Source organism: Oenanthe melanoleuca, chromosome Z (assembly GCF_029582105.1).
Source record: "Oenanthe melanoleuca isolate GR-GAL-2019-014 chromosome Z, OMel1.0, whole genome shotgun sequence".
NCBI classification, from domain to species: Eukaryota; Metazoa; Chordata; class Aves; order Passeriformes; family Muscicapidae; genus Oenanthe; species Oenanthe melanoleuca.
The window spans coordinates 53393787-53421269 of record NC_079362.1 but is presented as its reverse complement, the minus strand read 5'-3'; the positions used below and the strand labels follow the sequence as shown (position 1 = coordinate 53421269).

Below are 27483 nucleotides of genomic sequence, written 5' to 3'. Positions count from 1 at the left end.
ACAGTTCTCTGAAAAGTCTCAACTCTTATTCCCCCCAACCAAAAGAGAAAAACAGCACATTCACACTCCAATGGTACTCAAAAAGAAACTCTTAAATAAATCTTTTATCATCATATATTTTGATTTAAAAAAAAAGGTTTTGAAGTAATCTCATTAGACAAATCTGTAAGACTACACAGCAGACTTCAGTCTCAGAGCAAAAGTGTATTTTTTAACAATACGTAGCTCAAACTGTCTCAGAATGGGTGGATCAAGAGCATGAGATTCCTCAAGAAAAGAATATAGACACATCCATGTATGCTTGGACACAGATATTTATTTTATTATCCTTTTATTAATGCCAGGGAAATATCAGGGAAGTCACATTATAAATGAATGCCTTCCACTCTCTACCACTTCAGAAGACATCCAGTATTAGTCACTCTGTATTGTCAAAAATGGAGTAACTGTGTCCAAGACAGAGATCAATGCAGGCTAGTCTATCAAGTCCTTTACAGAGATTACCTTATAGATTAGCCACTTTTCTTATCCTCTTTATTTTAAAACAACAGCAACAAAATAATCCACTCACTCTGACTCAGAGTTTTTCTCCTGGCTCTTTCTGTGTCAGCCTCATGAATAGAAAACTCTTGAACAGAAAGACAAAAAAAACCCCAGGGTCTTTTTCTCTCTTCCTCCCTTCCTTCCAGATTCAGGGTGCTCCTGCCTTTCCTAACAGCAGGAAAACTATGTGAAAATCAGAAAATTGGAGACCCTTGATGAACATGTGAACATGTCCCTGTCCCTGTTTTACCTGAAAGATTGCTTTGTGTAGTCTTTAAATTCCTAAAATGCTCAACTTCAGAAACAGATGGGACTGTCAAATTAAGACTGGTAATAAACCTGAGTATGGGAAGGATAAATAGAATTTCTCATTAGATACAGCAAAAACTATGTCTGACATCCTCCCTTCTGGTCTTTAAGTTCTGAGTCTTGCTTTACAACCTGAATTAGACCCTTGGATTTATATGCCCAAACTACTGTGAGTATAAGTGACTGATTGACCTTTCTCTGTCAAAACTCAGCTAAAGGAGGCAGCAAAAATAATGACGTGTGCCTGGCCTTCACAAATATTTTATGGATCTCTCACTTGCCTGAAGGAGCTAATTCCACATCTTTTGAACTCCCAGAAGAATCTGACCACGTGGACATTGTGTATTAGTGATACCATGACCATACTTCTGTTCATTTCCTCACTTAAGTGAATATCGCATTGTTGATGATTTCCAATTTAAATAAAGCTCTCATTATTTGACTGACTGCCAGGAAGGACTGCTAATAGATCTGCTACCTAAATCAATTAGTGTAGTAGCTCATAACAGACTTTTCTGGTAAAACATGCAGAGATGAGCCTGATTCCAAAGAGGCCAGTGGGAAAATTCCCAATTTCAGTGAGCAGAGGAAGAGATACTGTCTTGTAAGCAAAGAAATAACTAGAAATAACAAAAACTTAAACACAGTGAAAAAAATGTTTGTTTTAACATTTTAACTGCCCAATATTATTTTCAGTATTATTGTAATCTCCTAAGCAATCTCCACAGGCATCAGCTATGAAACAAATAATTAGAAAAAGTCAATAGCACTTTCTTAGCTCTTATGCTTTGGTGTTAATCAGTGATCACCAATTACCTTACTATCGTAGCAGTGCCATTAGGCAAAATAGCACTTACTACTTCATTGAATTTTCACCTTTCTAAATCACCAGTACAGAAGTCTTTACCCCATTATGGCTGCAGACTTACAGCCCTTGCAGTTTATGAATCATCGATAATTACCGACACGCCACTGTAATTAGTGTTGACTAATTAGTACAGCAAAATCTTCTTGCATAATTCTGTGCTGCTCCAGAGCAGCAATAGCAGCTAGAGCCACCAAGCAGTGAAGCAAAGGTGTTGGTGAATTCAGCCTCCTGAAAAGGCTCAGGATGGATGTGCCAGTTGGGAAGCAGCACACAGATGCCAAGGTCCCTTTGGACACCCTTTTGCCCTGCCCACTTCCCTTTCCCCAGTGCATCCCTTCATTCAGCTTTGTAGTGCTTTCAATATCTGTCCCTTTGGTTTTGCAAGCAGATAAGAGAAATCTCTTCTTGACCCAGCTTCCACCTCAGCCTTGTGTTACCTTGGTCACATCTCTGCATCTTTTCCAGAGCTCTTTTGCAGCTCCCTCCAGCTCAGTTTCTCAGTTTCCTCTATGCATACACTGCTAAAGATTGACACTTCAGCCTGTTCCTTGGCTATTACCATTTCCATGTTTGATTGTACCCGTATCTTCAACCTCAAATCCTGTTGGGTTTTTTTTTTGCCCCTGGTCAAACTGCAGTCCACAGCCTGGTTGATGTATGACTTCAACCCTGACCTTGGTCTTGCATGAATTCCCTTGTGAGACACAGGGCCCAGAGCTGCTGTCCAGCATCCTTGGCCTGGAGCTGGTGTCCTGGTGCCCAGCTCCCTTCCACTGTTCAGCAAAGATACACTCCTCTGTTCTTCTCCTTTTTTCCTTTGTCTTGTATTCCTTAGTAGAACTATATTACAATCTTTCTCTTCTGGTCCATTCAACTCCAACCCATGAGCATTTTTGTATGGTTTAAAACTCAGCCACTCTTCCTGGGTTTGGTTTCCCCCTTTCTTTGTCAGCTTTGACTCCTACAGAGTATCACTTGACCTGTTTAGCAATTTGTGTTACAAAGAAGGGACAGATTTACTGGGGAAAACTGAAGAGTTCTTTTCACCTCTGAGTCAAAAAGCCCCAAAATGATAATTTGGCAAAGGCTGGGAGACTAAGCAGGATGAATCACTCCTACGGTACATATTCATGCTGCTGGAGACTTGGTCCTGAGCTAGATGGTTTTTGGTCTGACCTCCCCAGCTTTTTCACCACCATTTTCCCTACCTCACTCATTTGACTGACTGCCTCTTTATCCTCTCCACCCACCAGTACAGCTACACTAACCCTCGTTCAGGAAGGGCTGCTCTCTGCCACCTTGTTGGGTTCTGTAGTTGCTGTTGGTTCGTTTTGGTTTTTTATTGTTGTTGTATTTTTTTTTTCCTGCCAAATTTTCCTTCCTGTGGTTTCCAGCTGACTTTTACATCTGCTTCCTGAGCTGCTGGTGCCCTTCATTTTCCTCGCCCCCACTAGAGGGCTGCCAGCTCACTCTGCTCCACCAGCTGCTCCCCTCTTGCTAGCTGGCTGCCACTTCTCCACGGAGCACAGAGGAGCATTAGACAGCTGGATAGCTCAGCTCTGAAGTTATCGCAAGGTCATGATGCTTTATTTCCTGAAAACAACACTCAAACACACATATTACTTAGGAAAAATAAAGTTTTGTCACTGGTGGTGCAGCCACTGCAGTCTCTGCAAGCACTCCTAGCAGAAGCCTGACCCATGAGTAGATACACAGGTCAAAAATACACACATGCATTTGGAAGAGGTTGCTGTTACCAACGTGTGGCAATACACACTGAGCCATGTAGCATGAAAATACTAGACCCACAGGACCCCAAATCCACAAGACATGCAGGTGTGGCAGGGTCTGTGTGTACCCCAAGAGCAGTGTTCCAAACCTGCATCTGGTGCTTTTGCCTCTCAAAAACAAGCAGCATTGGGCTCAGGCCATATCAATACCCCCAGTTAAAGCTATGTCACTGCACACAAGAGAATGAGAAATTTACAAGGGAGGAGAACAAAGTGAAGAGGAAGAGCCCTCCCTTCCATGACTGCTTTCACCTCTGGGTGATGAAATCCAGCTCCTGTTGTGCACTCTCACCCATGACCTTTGAGCTCCTTTTCTGCAGTGACCTGAGTCTGAAAAGGAGCATTAAGCCCTAAACTTCTTTCCCACCTCCTTCTTCCCCACCAACCTTGCCTTCATGTGGTGGGAGAGCACTCATTAGGCAGTGAAGCATTTGAAACCAGACATGGCTCGGCACAGAATATCCCACACCAGATCCACCAGCCCATGCAGTCCCTGCATTTCTCCTGTGCTCTGAATACCAGACTGACTGGGTTCATCAGGGGAACCCTGCCACAGAGATGCCTCTGGCTGCAAACTCCACATGTTCTTCAGTGTGAGCCATGTGCCAAGACTTCATATCTTAGTAGAGATAAGATGGTCACCAGTTCTGGAAATAAACAGAAGTCCTCATAAAACTTCAAAGTAAGAGTCAAATGCCTAAAATTTAATTTCTGTGAATTTTGCAGTTGATAACATATTGAATGTCTGTGTTGTTCAGGGGGTTTTTGTGTTTCGTTCTCAGAATCCACTTCTACAGCTCCTTTTGTGCAAAGTTGAAAAGTTCTGTCTCAGAATCAGCTTCAGGACCAGATATTACGATTTTTTGCTTCCTTCATTCTCATTCCCCTCTATTTGGTTTCCCGGCTTGTGTTTCAAATAAGAAATTAGAAAAATAAGTAGTCAAAACCACAGATCTGTTTCTTCTCTATTTCTCACTCCATTTTTTCTGCTCAGGGCATAAGTCATCCATTTTTAAGCAACTAGAGTCAGTAGTGATCATATAATCTTGCTGCTTCAATCTAAAAACAGTGTTAAGGGAAGAAAAACAAACCAGGGGAATGCAGGTAAACCTCTGAAAGATATGGGGAAGAGAGAGGGAAACAAAAGGCAGTTAGCACCAATAGGTCACAAGTAGTGGATCATCTTAAGAAAAACAAAATTGAGGAAGGAATATCAGTCTCGAGTTGACAGAGATTTTTAGATAACTTGTTGAACAAGCAAGCTGAGACTTGTGAAATAATCCTATGAGGTCTAAGATAATAAACGTGTATCTGATATAAAATGATAACTGAAGAAAGAATATTATTTAAGGACTTTTTACATTCTATTCACAGTTTGGTAGCAGCTTCCTTGTCAATACATTATCATAATAGGACAACAGGACAAACAGGAGGAAAAGACACGAGTTCAGCCATTATGGTGCTACATTTGGCATAGACATTACTGTTGTTGAGCACTCCTCCACTCTGCTCACAGCAGCAGCTACTTTGAGACCTTTCACAGCAACAAAAGACTCAGAAACCCTCAATCCACAGAGGGTAGTCCACATCCCATTTATTTCTATAATTTGCAGATTAGGGCTTTCAACAACATCTGGAAGTAGTCCTGCAGTTTGTACACATTTCTCACCATGCAGACTTTTCTTATGTGGATTCAAGGATCATGATCTGCTATTCAGACCACTACTAAAATTCTGGTTCTTGATGTTAGCATAGAATAAATTTGGTGTTCAAGATATAGTTGGTTGAACATATTTGAGTATGATCCTTCTTAATAAAACCCAAAAAATCTCTAGGGAGATTTCTAAACACATTCACATTTTTAAAAAACCTGTGAGGAACAATCAAAAAATCAGTCAAACCAACCAATCTTTGTCCACATCCTGTCTTCAGAAGCAGATGGAAAACTGGAAAATGCAAAACCAGGGCAAGCACAGAGTGACACTGTCCCTTACACCCCCTAACCTTTAAACCCCCTAACATTTATAGCTCATCTTAGCTTATGCTTGTCTGCTCAGAAAGCAGTGGGGCATGTAAATTAAGATCATCCCTTTCTTCACTGACCATGTAGTGCCTCAAAATTCACAGCACTGGGAAACTTCCTCCCCTTCCCCCAGATATTCAGAACATGAATAAGAAGGGTTTGGCTAATGGTTTGAGATGTTCACTGGAACACCAGTGAATAAAGAACTGCAAAACTTTTGGCTTAAGGGACCCCTGATTCCAGATTACTGTGTTCTTTGATTTTTGGAAGGAAAACCAACTACAGAATGCATCAAGGTTATTTTGAATACTTCTGACTTTATCTACAGAAGATTCTCTAAAGTATATTTATTTTGTGAGCACACAAATTTCACTTCACTAAATATGCATGGCAGATAAGTTATGTTAATGCCCTCACAGTGTGAAAAGGTGAAGGGGAAACAAAGTGAACAGAGTATGTCCAGACTTATGGATCTTCATGTGGTGAGACTTCTTTCTGCAAATCCTTCTGTCATTACTGTCCATTCTCAACTTCACAGAAGCATGAGTCACACACATTAATGAGGAATCCCATCAAATCTCTTTGCATCAACTTTAGGGAAAAGCACACCAATGGAGACTGAGCTGTTTCAAAAATACATGCACTGGTGTCTGGGAGAGAGCAAAATCCAAGACTATAGACAGAGAAATATATAAAAAATAATCGTATTTTCACCTTTGTTTGTTGAGGTAGTCAAAGAAGCAACCAATGTGAGGATAGGAACAAAGATCCTAAACAACTTTATACTACCATGTAAATTTATGGTGAACCAACACTTTCAATGTTGTATGTAATCTTTTGCTTTCCTTGAGATAAATTAAGGAAAACTAGAAAAATTAAAGAGAAAGCAACAAGAATAATCATGAAATTTCAAGACATCTTTGGATAACTAAGAAGACTAGGCTGCTTCTAGGAAGAGAGCTTCTTAAGGAACTGAATAGGTGTCTATGAAATCAGAAGTAGTGTAGAGCAGAAAGAAGAATGACTCACCAAGAGTATTCCCAATACAAGAAATTTGATGCTTGCACTTAGAGCAGGCCACTGGAAGGGGCATTGTTAAAAGAGCATTGAACAAAACTTGCCAAACATAACCCCAACTCACAAGCCCTTCAGTTACAAGTTAAAAGAGGCCCAGGGAGTGATCCCTATCCATCTTCCCCCTTTTCTCACTCTTGCCTAAGGCTCCTTACACTTGCCCAAGACAGGATAACAGGCAGACAGGCTTGTAGTTTAAATACAGTATATTAATTCTTGGGCATGGCTATTAAAATTGATACAAAACCCCCAAGAAGTGAATTTCAATACTGGAAATTCCAGGCAATATAATCACAAAAATGTAAACAGAAATGGCTAGAACATAATATTGCAGGAAGAGATTAACTAAATAGTCCTGATAGTCTTCCAACACCTCTTGGCTTAGGTAATACTCATAACTTGTGAAGCATACTGCTAGTCTGCAATCAAACAACCAACCCACTTTAAAGTGTAAAATTTACTTTGCCTTCTGAACACTGATTAAGAAAAAGCATCAGGAAATTACCTGCATACACCTGAGCTGCCTGCCTCAATTAATTTAAGGTTACTCTTCCAGTAGTAGATAACCAGAAAAATGTACTTGTCTTGGCTTCCACTGTTTAGCATAAACTGTATAGCCTTTTACTGAAAGTAAACAAAATCACTAAGATTATGCCCCTCAACAGTCTGAGAGCAGTCAGAAGCAGCACCTGAAATCCTGGTGTAAAAGTGCTCATGTAGGTAATTATGGACTCCACTACAAAGGTTAAAAGGAAAAAAAATACTTTGACTGGAGTTATGTGCTGTGGGGTCATGGTTTGACACTGGCCAAATGCCAAAGAGCCACGAACACCTCTCATTCACTCTCCCTGCTACAGCAGGACAGAGGAGGGAAAATTTCATGAAGGGTTCATGAGCTGAGATAAGGACTGGGAGAAAACACTCAAAGGGCAAAATAGTCTAAAATTAACGGTATTGAGTTTATTGCTAACAAAATCAGAGGAGGATAATGAGAAGTAAAAATAAGCCCTTAAAGAACACATTTTCCCCCCAACCTCTCCCTTCTTCCCACCAACAGCACAGGGAGACAGGGCATGGGGATTTTGGTCAATTCCCTGCCCAAGGTTTTCTCTTGCTGCTCAGGGAGAGGAGTCCTCCCCTGTAAGACCATGGGGTCCCTCCCAGGGACATGGATCTCCATGAACTTCCCAGCATGGTTCCAATCTCGTGAGCAGCACTCCTCCCAAAACTGCTGCACCATGAGTCCCTCCCACAGCAGAATTAAAACTGCATCACCACTTCTGTTTTGATTTTCTTCTTAAATATGTTATCACAGAGATGTTACCAACATCTCTAATTGGCCCAGGCTTGGCCAGCAGTGTGTCCATCCCCGGAGCCATCAGGAATTGGCTCTGCCAGACATGGTGGAAGCTTCCAGCAGCTTCTCACAGAAGCCACCTCTGTGGCCCCCCACTACAAAAACCAAGCTGTGCAAAACCAACACCTGTGGTTTTGCTCTACCATTTCTCCAGCATTATTCATTGTACATACTGCTAGCTCCTCGTACTTCTTATCTTGAGTGGGCATTGCTGGAAAGAATTTGTTCCTGGTTCAGAGAGATCTGTTCCTGTCCTATTTTGCCAGCTCCTGAAAGCCTGAAGCATTCTATCTCAGTCTAAAGCCTCCATAAAACACTACATTCCTCTTGCTGGAACAAAGAAGAAAAAAAGCCAAAAAAACCCCAACAAAACCCAGAACAAGCATGTTCTGATGAGAGTGAGTCATTTACTTAAGTTTTCTGAATTGTCTTGCAGTTAGAAAAAAAACCTCAGCATTGAACTTTGATCTACATTTTACAAAAATACCAAAATAAACTCCAGTAAAGAACAGGGTATTGCACATAAAGGACAGATATATGTCCTTTGAAAACATAATGTTCTCTCATCCCTGCTCCTTCACACTGTCAGACAGCATTTGTTTTGCAGCACTTCTACTTTGACTACTGATTTGGGAGCAGGCAGAGGAAAACATCTAGTTTGGCTTTTGATTAAAACTTTAACATACACAAGATATGTCTTAGAATAATGGCTAGGAAAAAAATCCCCACACACCCACAAAAATACAAACCCAACAACACTCCAAACTGCAAATTCACAGTACAAACATCAGTAAAACAAAGACTAAATCTTCCCAAGTTTATAGGAAAACAGGCACCCATGGACACTTTTCCCATTATAGTCTAACAATGACTTTAAAATCTAAAACCAGCATTTAAATATATGTAAAAATTAACTATTTTGCCATTGATCCTTTAGCTAGAAACCCACAAACAGAATTATTCCAGAGCAGTCCTACCATCTCAGGTATCACAAGTGATGCTGTCTCCTGTAACAAAGCCTCCAGCTTAGCACTGTCTGTTATTGTGAAACTACAAATTATCAACATGAAAGTCTGTGCCATGTCTCACACTAAAAATTGTGCAGACAACGAAAATCAAAGCCAAATTCTCATCAAAATAAACAGCTCCAAGGCTCTCACGCTGACTGAATAATTCATGATCACATTTAATTCAGTTCAAGTTTCTATTTTAGCTTTGACAAAGCCACTGCAGCTAATCCAGACAGCAGCAGTCATGTTTCAAGTAGTCCAAGACTGATGTCTGGATACCACACTCTGTGATATGCACAGTGCCTTGCCCACATCATCCAACCAAGCCACACAGATGTTACCCAAACCCAGCAGTTCCACACTCTGTGTTTAGTTGTCCAAGACTACAGTGTTTACAAAGCTTGTCTCACTTATTTTACAGTCCTCAAAGATCATCTCTCACTTTTACAACAGGGCACATGGGCTGACTGATCCTGTAAGCCCTACTCAAGCAGGGATGAAGAGTAAGGAAGAGTAGAAGGAGAATTTATGCAAGGTAGGGAAAAGTGACACACATGAAGTCGTAGAGAGAAGGGAAGCTCTGACTCAGAGGAACAGAAAAGCAGGTGTTAGATGTACCTGAAGAATTCATACCTCACAAAAGAAAGAAATACTGTGATGAAACTTAGTTACCCAGTTTTACAAACTTGAATGCAGTCATGAAGATTTGACTGCCATTATTGCATTCATATAAATACAGGTAGGATCAGCATCTGATTTTAGAATTTAATTTTTTCATACAGTTGCAATCCAAATAAGCTCTGCAAAAACATGGAAAGAAAGCATACAATAGACCTTCACCTGGTCTGATGAACCAGTACAAATTATTACTTACAGAATAAGGAATAATAATTTTGGTATTACTTATCACTACTTACACAATGTTTGTGTGTGTGTGTGTGTGTGTGTGCGTGTGTGTGTGTGTGTGTGTGTGTGTGTAATTAAAAGCTTTCTGGAAAAAGTATTTTTTTGGACACTTTGTTCCAGTCTTACCAAGGAGAAGCACCATTAAATTAAGTGCCATGGCTCAGACCCAGACTCATGCAAATGTTCTGCAGAGACCTCTTACTGCTACTCTAGTTTTTATGTGCTGCCATCTCTTTGAACTAAATATAGTCATTTTTGTCCACCATTAGGATTGTCCATCATGAGAATGTACTTATGCAACTTACTTCAACACATTACTGAGAAGATAAAAAAATTGCACTGTTATACTCCGCGCAGAGAGTGAAGCACAACCCTCTTGCAAATGTCTTAGCAATCAATTTTCTCCCATGGCTTCTGCACATGCACAGCATGAACTTCCACCCTTAAGAATTAAAAGCAGAAGTTCTGCCTGCTGGGTGCAATGTTAACTGCCAAGCTTTCTCTCCCCAAAGAGGAGCTGCAATTGCCGAGTTTCAATGCACCTTATATTGCAGAAGCTGAACTCAGCTGAGCAATTGTTTAATTCTATTTTATGAGCAAGATTTCTGAAGACAAAAAGAGCTTCTTCAACAGTTAAAGGCAGCATAGCCCAAATGTTCAGGACTTCACTGAATTAAGCCCTTATTAAGCAACAAGAACTATATACATGAACTGTGGGAAAGTATTATTCTCCTCTTCAAGAGATCACATGGACATTAAATGCCTTACACTTTCCAACCACCCTTATTAAGAAATTCAGTCTCTGAAAGCCATAAAATATTTTAGTTTCAATGCACAGACAAACATTTTCACCAACACAGATTTTATAAGACATGATGCCTTCACTTCAGTGGATTAGACCCTGTATCAAGTAGAACTCCAATGAACAGCTGCTTGTGCATAAATTATTCACAGTTACACTACAGCCCATGAAATTACAACAGAAAAATCTATTGTTGAGTTTTCTGTTATATATCTCTCTCATATATCTCTTTATTTTACAGCTGTCTTTGGAGGCACTCTGCAGGGAAATATGTTATATTTCCTGTTAATATTGTACTTATTACAAGTGCATGTCACAAGACAGGAAACAGTAACTTCTCTAGGTTTCTTACTGGGTCCCATTCAGTTTTCAAAGAAGTTAAGAAATATTTGATTGTCATAAACTGGGGGAAATGAGCTGCCAAGAGAGCAGGTTAAGTGGCCTGGGCATTCAGGTCACTTGTGCTGTTCTGTGTCACTCTGTGACAGAGTTCTGAACAAAAACATTGAGTTATATTGAACAAAAGATGCAATACAATATCATTTTATAAACATATGGGGTCACTCTAAAATCAGTGCTGATAAAACCATATCTAAATATTTATGCAAATATATAAAAATATAAAAACATATAAAATCATAAATGTGATTTTCAAGAGAAAGGAAATTTAATAAACTCGTCCTGCTCAAGACTGCTCTGAAGGGCTTGTTGGAATGCCACAGACAAAGCTATTTTAAAAACTGGAGAAAAAAACAACTGCAAGACAGGTGGGGTAGCAGAGAACCTTGACTGCAGGAGTCATCGAAATGAGGTGAAATTCAAACAATACAAAGAGCTATGTTGCTATCTGTTAAAAGCTTCTTAGCTGAGTATGTCAGAAAAAGCAGAGATTACAGCTTAGGACTCCCATCTGTAAATGAGAGAAGAACAGAAATTAACTTTTTCTAGGCTTTGATGAAACTGAAGGAGTTACAGGAGGTGGATTCTGACAATTGAAAGGGCATCTCTCTGACCCAAGAGCCCAGAAATTACATTTTACTTCACATAGCAAATTACTGTTAAAGATCAAATGCTTTCCCAAAAGCAAGTAAGAGACATTGGGCTGGGAGGCCTCCTCCTCTGTAATAAAATGTCTGTAATTGTTATAGACAAGGAATATAAAAAGTTCAACTGTGGGCACACATAGAACACTCTGACTTGCTCACTAGTCCCACCTGTAGAAACCCTGTGATAAGTGGTAATGTGGATTGCTGGGTCCTCACTGACTAACACAAGATCACCCCATACCCTCTCAGTTATGGCATTGCAAATACAGACCTCAAGTCTCCAGATCCATATAAAATTACTAAAACAATGAATTTTCACATATGCAGTTCTTGGAGAAACCCCACTTTTTCCTTTTAGACTTTAATGGCATGGAGCTAACCAACTGCCCAAATTTTGCTGCCAGACACAGGTCATACCCACCCCAAGGCTGTTTCAGACTTCTCCTGGTGCAATGACCCTGCGAAAATGTTAAGTCAAACGGGTGCTCTGGTTTTTCCAGTCAAGCTGGATGGTTCTACTTGTGCCCTTAAATATTTTGCTAAGTCAGGCTTCAATGAAGATCAGGATTGCAAAGACATAACAGCTGCTGAGGGTCATATCAAGCCACCAAACTAACATCATATCTCTGAGAATGGTCAACACAGGGTAATTTGTACCAGACCAGTGTAAGCATGTGTGACACCTCCCACATCCTTTCCCTATGTCCCTCAGACGTTTCCAAAATACACAGAAGTCATTTTTTTACTTATTAATCCTCCCAAAACCACTCTTTCACTTACTTTTGTTGGGAACTCATCTATGTGCACCATAGGAGCACTACCTCCTTTTTTGTATAGAGCTGAGAAGCACAGCACAGTCTGACACATTCTGTAATTTGCAGTCATTATGTTTTTCATGTAACAGATACAGATTATTCAGAAAACTTTCATTAAAAATAAATCAAAGATATTTTTAAGTCCTCTAGGTAGATACAGTCATATTTTCAAAGCTGGTGTGAATCAACGTACCCTGAATCCACAGTAGGTCTGAGACAACAGCTCTGATAGTCTTAAAGGCAATTTTACAGTCAGCATGGTGGACTTACCATGCAGAGAGATCTGCTCTGAAATGGGAATTTGCCTTGTGTACTCTAAAAAACAAGTGGCCTTGACACACCACTGCAGTAGGTATGGATCTGCAGTAGGTCAGAGACAGCAGCTCTGATGGACTTAAAGGCAATTTTACAGTCAGCATGGTGCACTTACCATGCAGAGAGATCTACTCTGAGATGGGGATTTGCCTTGTGTACTCTAGAAGACAAGTGGAGGTCTCAGGAAAAGAGCCCCCACTAAAGTTAGCAGAAAGATGAGAAAGAAGGTGAGAAGTAATTTTGGTAGTGATGAGAGCTATGGGGAGTTTATAGAAGCATGCACTGCTGACCCATTTCAGCATCAATTCTTAAAAAAATGCGTACTGAATACCAACAAAATACTGAGAAAATGCCATTTCCCAATAAAAGTCTGAAGTGCTGGCTTATGCTTAATATTTCATGTTACAGAAGTTTCTTGTGTTTCAATTCCTCTTCCAGCAGATACACACACATATTTCAGACACAGTTTGTCCCATAAAAGTTTCAATTAAATGCATTTGTATTAAATGGCTTTTTTATACTTTGCTTCATTGAAACAACTCCCCAAAAACATAATTTGCTTTTAAAAATAAAAATTAAAAGAAAACTCGTTCTCTAATCTTGCATTTTAATTTCATTCATGATGTATGCAGAGTAACTTCACATTCAAAATACAATTGCCTCAAAACCAGAGTAAGCTAAGAAACATATATTTGGAAGTTTACAAAGGCAAGCTAAAAGCAAGTCTAGGCACAGTTCCTATTTTTTGGGGAGTGGGATCTTCATCAGTGCATTGGAAACTACGCTTCCAGCCAAGGGAGTTTGCTCCCACTTGGTCACACAGACCTGTTGTGTTGCAGGGATCCTCATTCCAAAGCAGAAGCTCCTCATCTCCACAGCCACTGAGGCAAAAGCCACAGCATGAAAGGCATTGGGCCATCTCAGAGCTTGGGACACTGAAATTTCAAACTTTTCCTATATCAGATCATTAAAGAGTTTACCCTGCTTCTATATGTAATAAAATGCAATAATTTTGTAGTTATTGCTCATGTTATCACATTAGGAAAATTAAGAAGCCTTACCTATGTTCACAGCAAATAAAAAGTATTCCTGCATTTCTCATGCATGCCAGTTACTTCAAATTTTCTTTGTTGCATGAGACACTTTCCAAAAAGCACATATTTACACAGGTTTAGGCACAGGTTTGCACAGTCTTTATACAGGTTCAAGTAACTGGATTATACTAAGAACACAGTAATTTCACTGGTACCCACCAGTGAATTATTCTATTGTCTCTGGAAGACTAGTGAAGAGGCTGTGGCTGTACAAATAATATAAATATACTCTGATGCAAAAGGATTTGTAAGCATGCTTTACTATAACTTTAAGGACTGATTCTGTGAATCTCAAACTGCTGCAAGGTTACTCATCTTATTTAAGGTGGCTTGGTTTAATGGCTGTCCATGCTGCTCCTGACAGGTAGACTTGCAGGTGTTGCTGCCTGAGATTATTACTTTTCACTGAAATATGGGCAGCATGAAGCAGCACAGTAGTCTTCATGAGTCTGTATGTACAGCAGAACACACATGACCCTCACTCTACCCTTCTGTCACAGCCAGCAACATCAGGAAAGCATTTCATTCATGTGCTGCCTCATAGGACTAGGTTCTCCATGAGAAGAAGCATAATGACAACAGAACCAGCAACAGCCTACTCATCCACCTTGCTTAGTTTCTTTTGACTGATTTGGGATCAAAAGCAAACCAAATAAGAAACTACATTTATTTAAAGATTGCTAAATTCTTCACCTTAGTGCTCCACTGCATCTTTTTCTTCAAAAGGGAATGAACTTCCTCTTCTATACATACTCACTGAACACATCTGCAAGCATTAAACACACAGTGGAGCCAAATCTGTAACTACATGGAAGATATTATGACTGGTGGGGAGATGAATAAATAATCACTCATTTTATTTTTCACCCTGAATATTGATCTAACAGTGCAACACCTACCCAAGATGTGAAATACATCATCACCAAAAGTAAAGAAACCCATGTCAGTTACCACACAGGGAGGGAGGGAGAGCAGTAAGCAATTCCATTTGGGGAGACACTGGGCCTTTTTAGATCTGACCCAGTTGTTCAAGTCCACCTGCCTCTGCCTTATAGTGATGGCACAGCTGAGGTGCTTATGCACCTGCTCAGGTCCCCTAGAGTGGCTGTGTCTCAGGAAGAGCTGCAAGGTCTCAGTCCTACACCCCCAGCCTCAAAAAGGAGCATCACTGGGGTGCAGTTAGGAGCAGTCAGCTGCTGAAGCATACATCCAGCCTGACAGTGTGAATCCTGCAGCTGATGTTGCAGTAATCATTAGCACTCAAGCTTTAGTAACCGAAAGTTGGTTTAAAACTACTGTGGGTATCTCTATGGTAACATGCTTTTGGACCTCCGCACTGCAGCATGAAGTGAAGTTAGCAGCACCAGAGAGTGAGAAATTTTTCAGCTGGATCCTCCCAGCTAATAGAAGATATTATTGTATTAGAAATAAAGCCTTTTGAAGAAGCAGTAAATCAGGTGAACATTTTTATCAAAGTGCAACCAGAATCTCAAATTGACTATAGTAAGTTCCAATTTACATGAAACATTTTTTCCAGAATTTTTTCCTTGAAATATTTCTCCTGTTGAAATGAAATTTTCAAATAAACAGAAAATCCAATCTCCCTAACTTCCCATTAGCATACAACTCAATTGCCGAGTGAATTTTTAAGCAGAAAAGCAGGAAAAGTTTGAAAGGAGGTTAGAGAAGATGCACAGAAGGTTCTTCCCTGTTTTATGCTTAATCCTGTGATAGGCAGCATGAAGGTATTTTTTTGTGTCACACATTTATGCCATGATTTTTTCCTGCCCATGGCATGTGTATTGACAGTAAAAAAAGAAGATTCCCCTACACTGTCAGATACTAATCAGTTCAGACAATACTTGGAATAGACAAAGAACAGCTTTGCTTCAGAGTGAGGAAGAATGATTGAAGATAGCAACTTAGCAGCTGGTAGAAGCAGGCTGTGAACTGTGACCAAAAAGAACCAAGAAATCCACACATCTAAATGTATCCTGCTTTGATCCTGTTTGCAGCAACAGCAATACCTCTGCAACTGCTCAAAAGTGCAAGAAGAGGGGCGATAAAATAAATGAAATATATTTTGGCGATAAAATCAACCAAGACTGGAGGAAAGATGCCAGCAGATGGCTCACCCAACCTGCAGGTAACAATACAGCAAGTATATGTACAATCATACAAAAGAATCTCCCATTGTTCAAAGGAGGCAGACTATCCTCTTCCTATGCAATCGCTTCCTCAGTGATCCTATGCTGAAGGGACAGGTGAAAAATAAAAATCCTGTGACAGGGAGAGTGGCAGATCAGCTAAAGGAAGCACTGCTGATATCTCCAAGTGATGCAAATCTTGTATGCTGCACCAATGCCCTGCCACTACCTCCTTCACCCACCGAGAAATGTTCAACAGCTATCAGGGAGCAGCAGGAACAAGCCATTGGAGGAGCAGCAGTGCCCAGCCCAACTACAGCTAAAATAGCTAAGGGCTGTGTAGGAGTTGTAATGGCAGCTCTTTGGATCCCTATTAGCCCCTCAGACAGAGAAGAATGTATCACGGCCCAGTCACTTATTTCTATTGAGTTAAAAATAAACCGAGGGAAAATTTTCAGAAAATTTGAATAGTCTTTTGCCCACTACCTATCTAAAAAAAGCCAGATCTTCATCTCACTGATGTCAGTGGGAGTCTTTCCAGATGCAAGACTTGCATTCTTAACATATGGAGCAGTGACTTCTGAATTTGTACTACTGGACTATATGTATGCATTTCACATTTCTGCACTGGGATGGAAGTGCAAAATGATACCAAGTTTTTATGTTGCATCATTAAACACTGTTTTGTACAGTAAACACTGTCTTTTAAGCCCATTCATTAGATTTTGAAATAAAATGCTTCTCTATCTTCCGTGATAGGAAATGGTACCCAAAAATTTCAATTATTAAGGGTCATCCTTTGAGGGCAATCATTGTCATCAACCATGCAGGAAAACAGTATCCACTGACAAGACTCCACATGTCAGCTACAGAAATACAGAGCCCCTTTCAGTTTAAAACTATCTGACTACTACAGGTCTGCAGATATTTGGAACTAAATGAAAAATAACAATAAAGCAAAACATGAAAGGATGGCCTTAAAGGAGTTACTTCCAGCACAGCACATTTTTCAAATCTAAGGTGAAGTCGCAGGTATCTTATAGCTCCAAATGGGAAAAAAAATCCTTCATCTAAAAATAGCCTCTTGTATAAATGTAGTAGAACCCATGAAAAATGTTCCCTTCTTTGAAGACAGTTCATTACTGAACTCTTTGAACTGTACAGATAGTCTCTAAGCCACGAAAATGCCAGAGGGCCAAGAGAGATCTGTATGTGCATCAGCTGCTCTTGTTAATGTGTATCTGCAAACAGACACCCATTCTGGCTGTGTGTAACACTCATCTGGTTGAGTGTAATACTCATCAGTCCCACCAGTTTTTCTGTTCTTGATAATTTTATATTTCACTTTCATAAACCTCAAAGAAAAAGTCTGACATCTTTACTAGCAGAATGCACAGAACCGAACTTAAAATTATGACATTTAAAATGTATATTGTCTTTAAGACTTGCCTAACTTTTATCTTGAATGTTAGCCTTAAATAAATCTATCAAACACACAGTTTTTAACCCACTAATGGTGTGAGGAAAAAACCCCCAGTTCTATTGCTCAGTTCAACTTCACCTGAAGGATTAGAGTAGTAAAAGCTCTGTCACCCAGAGAAGAAAAAAATCCCAGAATGTGTCAAAGAAGCTGTTGCACCAAACAAAATGACAACATTTGCACAAAGTCACACTTGAAAGTAAAAACTACCCCTAAGTTTTTAAATTATTCCCATGTGCCAGACTCACAGAGCTAACACATTGTGTGAATTCTGTCCTAATTGGGATGGCAATACAGGGTTGCATGCTGCCATTTAACAAGTTATCACAGAAGTTATCCCAAACCACTGATACCAATAGTATCACCATATTAGAACAATTTTGATTCTTGGTGTTCACTCGTTTTGCTTTGTTGTTGTTTTGTTGCTGTAATCTTGGATTTGGGGAGAACACCTTTCCCTCTCTTTTGTCAAAGCCTTCTTCAGAAAATAGGTGGTTAGTAATCTTCAGTTTGTCTAGACAAACATTAGATACTTCTCTCTTGCTTTCAAATGTGCAATTATAAGATGTAGAAGGAGTCCTCTGCTATTGTAATGGACTCATTAATAAAACGGAGACAAGCACAGACTATCAAGTGACTTTAGGCAGCAGTGGATACATTATTACAGTTTTGTACACAGAACGTCATCTGGGCAATTCCTGCTGCAGCAGCACTGAGAAGTAAAATACATTGTTGTGCAGCTCTAAGATTAGACAGAAGTCTCCAGATTCAGACACCACATCTCCTCAAGACTCCCAAGTGTCAAAGACATGCTGTGCCACCAAGAAAAGACTTTTATTTCCCCCAGCACACCTCTGTAGCCACAGGCCCCTGAAGCCCCATTCCCTTGGGCATGTCTCTGCCCTGACCCCCTCCAGCTGTCACACAGGACCATCCACCACCACCTCAGCCTAGGCTAGACTGACCACTGCCCTCCTGCTTTGAGCACTGATATCTCACTGTTTAGCCCATCTCAGACCTTCACTTCATCCCTCTCTTCTCTGACCATCCACCACGCCATCACAGCACTCCAGCTGACCCTTCTGATGTTTTTAGAACAAAGGCAGCCAAAGATTCCCCAGGTTTCCACCAGCACACTGCCCTCCAGAGCTCCAGGGGGAAGGAGCGCTGTCCAGCAGCTGCAGACCAGTACACCATGACCATGAGAAGAAATCCTGTTATTTTTGTCATGGTGTCCTTGTCTCCTTCACATTGCAATTTGAAGCAGCCTGAAACCAGGCCATGGCAAGATGCTTGACAGGGAAGTTACTGACTTCTTCCACGAGCCACAACACTGCTTGGAACATTAAGACAGCCCTAAACATTTAACACATGTGAATGGATTTATTCTGAAATGTAATATAACCACTCTTTCTAAAATATTGTGTTTTTTCACAATATAATTAAACAGCTGTTTAAGAAAGATTTGTCTTTGTGATAAAGAGCAAGTAGCGATTCATCAGGCAGGACTCTTTGGAATGCATGGCTTTCAGGGAAGCAATCTTAAAAGCAGGAGAAGAGAAACCCACAACAGCCAACAGTCCAGGAAGAAGAGTACTCTCTCACATGGGAGAACCTTTTTAAGACCCTTTCAAAACAGAGGCTTGAGCTGGGGTGTCTCTGCAGAGCACACCTGAGTCATCACATTAACACCTATTCTGGGGTCTCACAAGAAAGCTGATTAACTTCGGGAAAGAACACAAACAAAAAGCTAAAGTCTCATTTTCTCTCTCCTTTTCTAAAAGAGGTTTCTTGATTTTCTGGCTAGCACAATGATTTGATAAATTGCATTTCATAATGGACATGATAACTGCAGAACAATGACCATTGAACACGTTCAAGCCCACGGTGCCCTCAGACAGCCTTCCAAATCTGCAACAGGGGAAGAGGAAAGTCCCTCCCACTGTCCTTTTGGCAAAACAGCTAATCTAAGAAAAAAGGGAAAATTGACTGCTGGGAGCAGCTCCCAAGCTAACACCAGAGACTTCACGTCCAATTCCACATTCAATTACAGTGATTTACTTTATTTTTTTTCCAGTACTGACAGTATTCCAGCTGTAACTATATCACTATTTGATAAAAACATGCATATAACAATATAGGAACCAGACCTCACTCCTCCAAATATAAACAAATGAATTGTAATTAAATCTGACAGGCTGCAGCTCTACATGCAAAATGGCTGTGAGCAGTTTCTCCTAGGCTTACTAAGAAATGTTGAATAGCTTGATTTTTAATACCTATATAGCTTCAGAACTCCATTCTGCCCGTTTCATCAGTGGATGAGTGCAGAGTCTTTCAACTATCCATTGTTCCTTTGGAGTTCTTGTTTAAATGCAGCTTAATAATAATCTATACACATGCTCACATTTGTCTGCATTGTTTGTGAGCTCTGTGTGCTGGAGTCTAGGTTGTCCAGATCTTTGCAATTCCTGCTCCATTCTTCCACGCTATGAAACCAACTGCTTTGGTCCATTTTTCCCATCCTTTTGGAACAAAAGCTGCCTCTTCAGATGCAGTCTGAATCCAGGGCAAAAGGTCAACAAATTGTAAATCTACTTCAAAATTAGATATGCATTTTCAAAGTGAATAACTCACATTATTAAGAGTTTAAAATTGAGACCGTTTCTGAGGTAGCACCATGAGGATTTTCTTAGCATAAATCTATTCCAAGATATGAAATATTTGGTGTTGGATAGCCAAGTCAGAGATATACAGGGTAGAGATACACAGGGATTTTTAAAAACTATTCTCCAGAGTACCTTGCTATTTAAAGAGTCAGAGGTAATACAAAGGAACAGCATGTCTCTAATGCATTTTGTTCTATTACAGCTGACAACACGGGTGAGAAAGACGTTTATAAATAATTGGATGCTGAAGGATGGGGCTGTGGTTGACACAAATGGCTGAATGAAAGGGAAAAATAAAGTTCACCAAATGGATTAATGGTCCTCTCCTATGAAGAAAGTTATGTGGAATAGACACTGCCGTCAAAAAGCTGTACAGAATGTCACCTTAACTCAGAATTAATAATGTATCTTTGGACAGTGCTTCTTCCTCACACAGAGGAACAGGTGACTCAAGCTCCATAAGCCAAAAGCACTGGCACTTGGGGGAGCTGTGGAAGCTCCTGCAGAAGGAGCTCATTCTACATCAGGGCCTGTGAGATTGCCCCAGAGAAGATGCCCTCGGAGAGGCAAGGGGACAGCCAGGTGCTGTGTTGCTGCCCTGCAAGGCTGGTTATGTTCTGGGCTAGAAATGCACCTACTGATCTGTGCCAGAGCGAGATACACCAGAGAACTACACAGGAGATCCCCAGGTGGCAGTTGTTACTGTAAGCTCATGTCCTCAAACACTTCAAACACACAGACAGGCTGCTTTTCATAATGCTCTGTACTTTTATCTTCACATGAGTAAATGCAATTGCTGTTTTCCTTAGGCTATAATCCTGGGTTTGACAAGACTCACCAAAAAGAGGTAAACTGTGCTGCATCATAAACCACTTTACATGCTATTTTATAGCAGCCACAGTACATCCAGTGTTCACTAAAAGGTCTTCTAGAAAAGTTACACGTACAGTAGAGAAAATGTCAAAAGATTCACACCAAGCTCCTCAGAAGATAAAACCTCAGTCTCATTTTGTGCATAGCAAACAGTAAAAGGGGGAAAACAGATGATGCTAGTGGTCAGTTTAAAACCACTTGGTATTTCGGTCACTGAAAGCCAAAGTTCCAAAATAAATTTTTACTAAAGGATTTAGAGGGGTCTTGGATCTGTTGAGTTGTAATGATGAAATGACTGAGGCTCATTGTTCTCTTACAAGCTTTCAGCAATTCCCTTCTCTTACACACTTGTGTGAGTACACACACATGCTCATTTTGTATTTAGTGATATAAATGCATATGATCCAGAAGAGCTTTGGAAGATCAGAATGTTGTGTGGCTCAATGTGAAGTCATTCATCAGGCTTCTCTTTGCTATGTAGTTTAATATTTTCTGAAGAAATGGTTTTATCTGTTCTGTAACAGTTCTTCTGTCTAGCATTGCTTAAGGGCATAACTACAGTGCTTGCCAAAGTTTACCTGCATCATTTGAAGGAGGAATGGAAAGGTCAGACACAGAGCAGCAGAAGTCCTTTCACTGTATTCATTTGAGATGTCTGGGCTTAGTCACAGAAGAGCACTTCTATACTAGCAATTTTCTTTATGGTAAGAGCTATTCAGGCTAGCACCTCACAGAGAACAGCTGGCCTAAATTAACAAGGTCCTGCACTGTAACATATTTCAACAATTTTTGCTCTGCTCATTTTTTTATGCCCCTGCAGACCTCAGCTATGCTCAAGAGTTATCTTATATCTCAGGTGTCCTACTGAGTAATGAAATGGACCTTCATCACACAAAGCTACAGAGTTGGGAGGCTTATTTTCCAAGTTTACACTACATCTGGCATGTTCCAAATGCACAGAACTTACTAGCAGCCAGTTAAACCACAGTACACTTCAAACAAAACCAGAAGTGCAAGTACTACTCTGAGTTTTCTTACACATGGTACTGCTTGAAAGACAACTGTATTTGAAATCAAGGCAATACTTACAACTGCATTTCTACAGGACCTATGGACCTGATGCAACTCTCTCAGTCTCTGGATTTTTCAACCCTCTCCACTTTGTATTTGGCAGCTGAAGTTTTTGACTTATTCCCCCACATTAAAAAAAATAAAAATCTAAAAGCTAAATCCTTGTCATTATGAAGAGAAGGATGTGTACCAACACTTCCACCTTGGAACTTTACACAGACCAATGCTAGTAAGAGATACTCTCCACCATTTTGGCTTATTTATGAGCTTTGCTTCTAATAATTATTTTTCTACAGAGGAGTCTGTACAGGAGAGTACAGAAGCCTATTCCTACTGTGACTGATCAAGAGAGGTTCATAAACAGGTCTTTCTTTTCCACAATGAACACAGCATAAGAAGAACCAAATCATTACACCTGCTGTTCTTGTAATTTCAAGAAGAAAAATATGATAAAGTAATCAATGGAAAACTGCAAGTTGTTTGGAGGTTTTTTCCATCTAGTTAATATGTGAGCAACATCAGCTTTGAAACTTATCTGTTGCTGTAAAGTTTCGTTAATGCTGAAGTTTCAAGAAAAACAGAACTATCCACAGTTTCTGCTTAAGATTTGGCCATAACTAAAAGATGTACGCATATATATAGTAAACAATTTTTTTTACATTTTCAAATCCCCAAGGAAGTGTCCAAAAAACTGTTTACTTCTTGCTAAACAGCTGGTACTGTTGCACTTCAGAACCAGCAATACCTGAGCAATGGGTCAAGCAGCCATTATACAGTCAGCATCTCCTCAGCTCATTGTTATGCTTCCCTGATGGAAGCTAAATGCCTTGGATCTTTATACAAAAGAGATGTTAGCACTCTTTCTTTTCATGACACTGTTTGGCTTTGTTAAGGAGGGTACAAGGGGAAGGAATGTCTGCTTTTTCCATTGAGTGCTTCTGTCCAAGTACCTTAATAACAGAGCGTGTGGCTGGGCACCAGAGACTGTGGGTCTCCTCCCAAATCAAGGTACAGATGTGTCTTCTAACTCTTAACAAGTCCACCTGAGATCTTTGTCAGGCAACCTGTAGATAATTGTTTACCAAGCTTTCAAGATGGAAAGAAACACACCCACCCACCAAAACTGCTGAACAGTTACTCATGAACTGGGATGGGACCAACACATCTCAATGCTCTGAACAGTTCAGAACTTTTAATTAAGGAAAGGAGAAGAAAACAAAAAAAAAGTCTTTTATAATTCTGACCTCATGTCAAATTAATACATATCAAATAGACTTTGAAAGTAAGGTTTAGGTAAGCCATACATTTTAAGTGACATGGGATCACTTTTTCTTTGGTTCACTTTTATATTTTTTTTTTAACTGAGTAGGGTTGAAATTATTATGGGCTGATTTATTTTAATGTTAGTTTCATACCATAGTGTGGATGAGTTTTAAAACATTGTATAAAGGCAGGATCAGATGCAAATAGTGCACTACTTGATTGTGTAAACAACTAAACAGCAGTTTAGAACACAAAATGAAGATACACCAAGCAACAGGGTTTAGCAGTTACATAACTGGAAATTATTTTAATATACGATAGTGCTAACAGCCATTTGACCAGTATATTGGTTTTGCCTCCTAATACATTTAGAGGAAATTTTGTGATGGTTTAACCCCAGATGGCAACCAAGCCCCAGGCAGCTGCTCACTCACTCCACCACTCACAGGATGGGGAGAGAATCTGAAGAGTAAAAGTGAAATTACTCATTAATTTTGACACTTCAATAGGTAAAGTAAGAGGTGTACACCTGAGCAAAGCAAAATAAGGAACTAAGTCACTTCCCATGGGCAGGCAGGTGTAAAGTCATCCCCAGGAGAGCAGAGCCCATCATGTGCAGTGGCTACTTGGGAAGACAAACCATCACTCCAAATGTCCCTTCCTCCTTTCCTTGAGTGTGATGCCATATGGTATGGAATACCCAATAGAGCTAACACATGCAACCAAGCACTACAGCAGGCAAAACCACGTGGTATTGCTAGACACTCTTCCCATACCAAAATAAATAATAGTTTTCTTCACTTTTGAAGTGAAATAAATATTGTAATCATGTACTAGTGCAGAAACATGTTTCCACACTTTTCCACTTCTTATAATCCATCAATATAGTATACTATACTGCTTTGCCTTTATGATAGTTCTGTAATAATACAACCCTGTTTTAGTCAACATTTTAGTGGGATGTACAAAAAAATATTACAGATCTTAATTCTTATAAGAATGGAAATATTTCTACATATAATGGAAACATATAAAAAATCCCAGACATACAACAAACTCATAATTTGTTAAAAGAAGTGAAGCTATCAAAAATAATCACTGGACCATTGAATCATTTAGAAAAGACGGGTTGTGGCACTTAGTGCCATGGTCTAGCTGACAAGGTGATGTTGTGTCATAGGTTGGACTCCATGATCTCACAAGTCTTTTCCAACCTAGTTAATTCTGTGATTCTGTGAAAAGATGTCCAGGGTCAAATCCAATCTTTGACCAATCACCACTGTGTCAACGAGACCATGGCACAAAGTGCCACATCCAGTCATGTCTTGAGAACTCGAGGGATGATGACTTTATCACTTTCCTGGGCAGTCTCTTCCTATGCTTAATAATCCTTTATGTGAAGAAATGATTCCTGATGTCTCACCTGAACCTCCTCTGGAGCAGCTTGATGCTGTTACCTCTCAGCCTGTCTCTTGTTGCCTGGGAGAAGATACCAGCCTGGCTATACCCTCCTTCCAGGCAGCTGTAGAGGGCAGGAAGGTCCCCCCTGAGCTTCCTTTGCTCAAGGCTAGACACCCCCAGCTCCCTCAGCTGTTCTTCACAGGACTGGTGCTCCAGAGCCTTCAACAGCTCTGTTTCCTTTCCCTGGACTCACTCTGGCATGTCAGTGTCTTGTAGTGAAGAACCCAAAACTGGACACAGGATTTGAGGTGTGGCCTCAGCAGTGCCCAGGACAGGGGGACAATCCCTGCCCTGCTCCTGCTGCCCACACCATTGCTGATCCAGGCCAGGATGCCATTGGCCTTCTTGGCCACCTGGGCACACCCTGGCTCATGTTCAGCTGCTGGCACCAGCACCCCCAGGTCCTTTCCAGCCTCTCTGTCCCAGCCTGTGGCACTGCCTGGGGTTGTTGTGACCCAAGGGCAGGACCCACCACTGGCCTTGTTGAACCCATAATATTACAAATACTAATCAGAAGGTTCAAAAACATCTGAAATACATTCAGTTTTAATAACTAGAAAGTTGGGAAATATTTTCATTTCAAACAACACATAATGTAAAAACATATAATAAACAACTATTGAGAACCAAGTTATGACTCTAAAAAACCTTTTTTTTCCAATTATTTCCATTTTTTGTCAATTCTCAACTTAAAACAATTGTGAAAGTGTTTTAATTTTGATCTCCTCTACATTAAAGAAGAAATAGTATTTTGACTTAAATATTTCACTCTGACAAGCGAAAATAAAATAAATAAATCTATAAATGCGAGAAATACAGGAATTGTTTTACTCCAGTTATGCTTGAATTTTACCCCAGTTGTTGATGATGCAGGCTCTTCATCTGAATGAGTAAAACAGTCAATATGACTGCAGACAATTCTACAAGTTTCTCAGCATCTGAACTAACAAACTGACAATGGGCTGTGGGGATGTTTCAGTTGGGTTTCTTGGTTTTTTCGGGTTTTTTTGGTGATTTTTTCCACTTATGTTTTCCTTAAGATGACTTCTGAATTTTAAATCATTAAGGAACGTTTTATAGCTTTGGAATTTCTTACTGATATTCTAACAAAATACTATGATTTGTGACATTAGTATGTGTGCAATAGAAAAAGCATCCTAAGGTGCAGCTAGGACCATGACACTGTTTTGTTGCTTGGTTTTTTGTTTTTGTTTTTTTTCTACAAACTTTGGAAGAGGGCAACAAAGTAAAATTTAATTTCTAAAAAGCTTTCAGGGAAGTTACCTATTCCGATAAAAAAAAAAAAACCTCAAAAAAAACTCAAAAAAAAACCAAAAAAAAAAACCAAAAAAAAAAACAGAAAATAACCCAACAACCAGCAAACCAAACAAACTTCACGGGAAAAAAAAAAAAATCCAGCGCAATGATCTCTTTTCAAGCGCTAAACTTAAGTGAGGGCGTTGACAGGCAGGTTGCAGCAGTGCCTGCCTCGGCCACTGAGAGGGGACCCAAGGCTTGCAGGTCCCCTACAGACGGACACAGCCCCCGCCCGCTCCTCCAGCGCATCTCCACAGCCCCACACCGGCAAGGGGCACCAGCATTCGTGCGCGGATCGCAGCGCTTCGGGTCCAGCCCAACACCCGCGCCCAGCAGCAACAGTTCATTTTAACCAGACGCGGCGGGAAGCAAGAGGGGTGAAGTAAAGCCAGCACCAAGTACTCTCTGGCATCAGCCACAGAGCTCGGAACAAGCCCCTTCCCCGCTCGCTGTGCGTGCGCGACCGCCCCCAGCACAGGGCGCCCCGGGGCCGCACCACGGCTGCGGGCTCGGCGCGGAGAGAGGCGGGGGGAGCCCGAGGGGCGCTGCTCCCCCCGGCGAGCTCCAGGCCCGGCGAGGGGCCCCCCCGAGCAGTGCCAGCCCGGCCCGGCCCGGCCGCCGCAGCTGCGGTGAGTCAGTGGGCACCGGGCAGCGCTCCTGCCAGCTGCATCCCGCCCGCCGAGCATCCTCGGGGGGAGCACGGCCGAGAGCCCTGCGGGGCGGCGGCGCTTACCCTGGCGCTGGAGCTGCTGGTCTGGGTCTCCGCCTCGACGCTGCAGCAGTGGGGCGTCCGGGACCGGGCGGAGGCGCCGCCGGACTCCCTGCGCTCCTTGCGGCGGGGGCCGGCGGAGGGCGGCGGCTGCCGGCTCTGGTAGGCGAGCACGGAGGGGATGGAGTCGGCCGCGTCTGTCTTGACGAAGAGGCCGTGCAGGGTGGCGGTGCCCTGCGAGATGGTGGTGGTCTGGTGGGGGGAGTTGGACTCCTCCGAGTCCCGGCAGTAAATCACACCGCTATGCGAGACGTGGATGCTGGGTGCGCAGCCCATCCCTTCCGCTCCCTGCCCAGGCACCCCGCCCCGCCGCTCCGCCGCTCCGCTCGCACCTGCCGCCCGCCCGGGCTGCGGGGCCGCCGCCCTGCGCCGCCGCCGGCACCGCGCCTCCCCCCGCCGCCGGCGCTGCCCCGGCCCCTCCCGCCCGCGGCGCCTCCCCGCACCCCGCCCGCTCCCCGCGCCGCCGCCGGACCCGGACCCG

General features: G+C 41.4%; 1 protein-coding gene across 1 annotated transcript in view; it reads right to left on the bottom strand.

Moving 5' to 3' along the window:
* PDE8B (phosphodiesterase 8B) overlaps nt 1-27278 on the bottom strand; it is a 68130-nt gene extending 40852 nt beyond the window's left edge. Inside the window, exon 1 of the mRNA XM_056513447.1 lies at nt 26967-27278. Coding sequence (XP_056369422.1) covers nt 26967-27278 — 312 coding nt within the window. The remainder of the gene's footprint in view (nt 1-26966) is intronic.
* Nucleotides 27279-27483: the final 205 nt, after the last annotated feature.